The sequence below is a fragment of the Arachis ipaensis genome, chromosome B01 (assembly GCF_000816755.2).
Source record: "Arachis ipaensis cultivar K30076 chromosome B01, Araip1.1, whole genome shotgun sequence".
Lineage (NCBI taxonomy): Eukaryota > Viridiplantae > Streptophyta > Magnoliopsida > Fabales > Fabaceae > Arachis > Arachis ipaensis.
Window position 1 is genome coordinate 120,847,032 of NC_029785.2, and position 2,284 is coordinate 120,849,315.

A 2,284-nucleotide genomic window follows, 5' to 3' on the forward strand; every position below is an offset into this window, starting at 1 on the left:
GGAATGCTATTGATTCCTTTTTATTCAAGCAATGGTTGCATAACTTGCAAAGTCAAATTGGGATTCTAGCTGATTGCACCTTGGCTCTGAGACAAGTTCTAATTAAGGTAATTGCATCATCAGTCTTTAAAAAGTGGATATGATTTTTGATAATTAAGCCTTGTTAAGTGGTAATTTAAGTAACTGACTAACCTATTAGTCTTCTAGTCTTATTCATGTTCTCAAATCAAAATCAACGAAACTAGTTGGACTCTTTTTTATGTAAACAGGGTGTAGACATGTTTGGAAAGCGCATTGGGTTTCTCAAATTTAAAGTTGACATTTATGACAAACAAACGAGGAAGAAGGTATGGGCTATAAGCCAGTCTATGTTTCCATTTTAGCAAGGGGCTATGAACTAGTAGACATTTTACCTGTTATGCTCTATATATATTATTCAAAAATAGCTTATTGTGCTTAAATATCCAAAAATTGGATTCCTCATCATGGCAAGCAATGTATTATTTGATTCATAGGCATAACACATTTTAAGCTATGTGGTATCTAAAATGCACAACTATTAGGATCTTTTGCTTCTTACCTTATGTTCTTAGGCATCCATCATTCCTCTTTTGCTTGTAATTTCTGTGCACTTGCAATCTTCAACATCTACCTGAGGTCACGTGTGTGTCAGATTCCTATATTCTTGAGATGGGTATCTCACATCCGTGTGCATATAATTCCTACAAATCAAATATGCCTAGCATATTAGATGGTTGTGTATCAAATATCTCATTCATTTATCTATCCACACTTTTTAACCTTGCACCTGATGCTGATTTCTTTCTTTATATATAATAAAGTAAACTGTGATTAGGTTCCAGGTATTGTATTTGCAAGAGGACCTGTTGTGACTGTGTTGATACTTCTGGAATCAGATGGTGAAACTTATGCTGTCCTTACTGAACAGGTTCTTAGATGTTGGATCCTTGCAGAGAGAATTATGTTTTTTTTTCAAACATTTAAACTAGAGTTCCATATTATGCTTATTATTTTTTATTTATCAGGCAAGGGTTCCTACTGGAAGAATTATTTTGGAATTGCCTGCTGGAATGTTGGATGATGACAAGGGTGATTTTGTTGGCAGTTGGCATCGTGAGGTCTCTCTCTCTCTCTCTCTCTTTCTCTCTCTTATTTTCTTCATGGCTTAGTTGTGCCTTTGACAGGTTGAAGGGGAGACTGGCATAAAGTTCCAACTTGAAGACATGGTTGATCTCACTGCTTTCTTGGATTCTTCAACAGGATGCAGATTTTTTCCCTCACCGGTATACCGTAAGCATTCTACATCGACCTTATTGCTTTATTGGTTTTGCAAATAAATAATTGTCGCTTGAAAAAAGAGCTAATAATGCATCTTCTTTATAGTTGTTCAATAATTTAATTTGGTATTTTGAGCATAGTTTAGTTTCGTGTTATTGTACTTTTAGATTTGCATTTACCAATCAGTGAGCACTCAATTCAATTTCTGGCTATCTGTGGTTCAATCTAACAGTATTTTATAATCCTCGCTTATGGGTCATTTTTTTCTAAATAAAATAAAATAAAATAGTGAGAATTTATTATCTCTCTCTCCAAGGATATAATTTTTTTGCTAAATGATTAATAGATAGTAGACTATAAGAGACCAACCTATGAAGAAGTTATGAGAACCTCCAAGCCTTACTTCCAAGGGAGTGCAATATCTGCCAAGTGCAAATTGGCAAAATGGTGAACTTTATGGATTCAGAATGTAGTTCAATCCATTTTCTTCACTAATTTTCACTTACTATGAGTTTGGAATACCATTATTTGTAAATGGATGCTAGGTAGAAGCTGCTCATTAGGTGCTTACTACTTTTTGTAATAATAAAGATAAATAGATCTGCAAAGTGATTGGAATTTTTATTCCTGTTAGCATAATAATGCTGATGAATTTTTATAGTAAAATGTGAACCTGGTTTAATTTGGAATTGTTAATACATGCATAAATTAGATTATTTCTTATAATATTTTTATATATATCATTTTTGTTAGTTCAATTTGTTCTTGATATTTTGCTGCAGGCTAGTATTGGAATGGATAACTTGAACGCTTAATGCACAAAGTGGAGCAGTTTTAGGTTGATTCTGATCTTTTACTAAGTATTTAGGCTGATGATCATCTCTATTAGTGTAATTTGATATATTATGAGCAGTTCTAACTTGTATTGTTTTTGTACTTTTCTTTGGTTTTTAGTTTTGGAATTTGAACTCGAGATTTATTTTGT

General features: G+C 32.9%; 1 protein-coding gene across 1 annotated transcript; it reads left to right on the forward strand.

Annotated features, from left to right (window-relative positions):
* On the forward strand, positions 3-1,758 carry LOC107611869 (nudix hydrolase 14, chloroplastic-like; the record flags this gene model as incomplete). The annotated part of the gene is made up of 6 exons (XM_021111505.1): positions 3-107; positions 270-347; positions 857-949; positions 1,047-1,139; positions 1,206-1,304; positions 1,646-1,758. Coding segments are annotated over 6 exons (573 nt in total), but the record flags the coding sequence as incomplete, so codon positions are not given.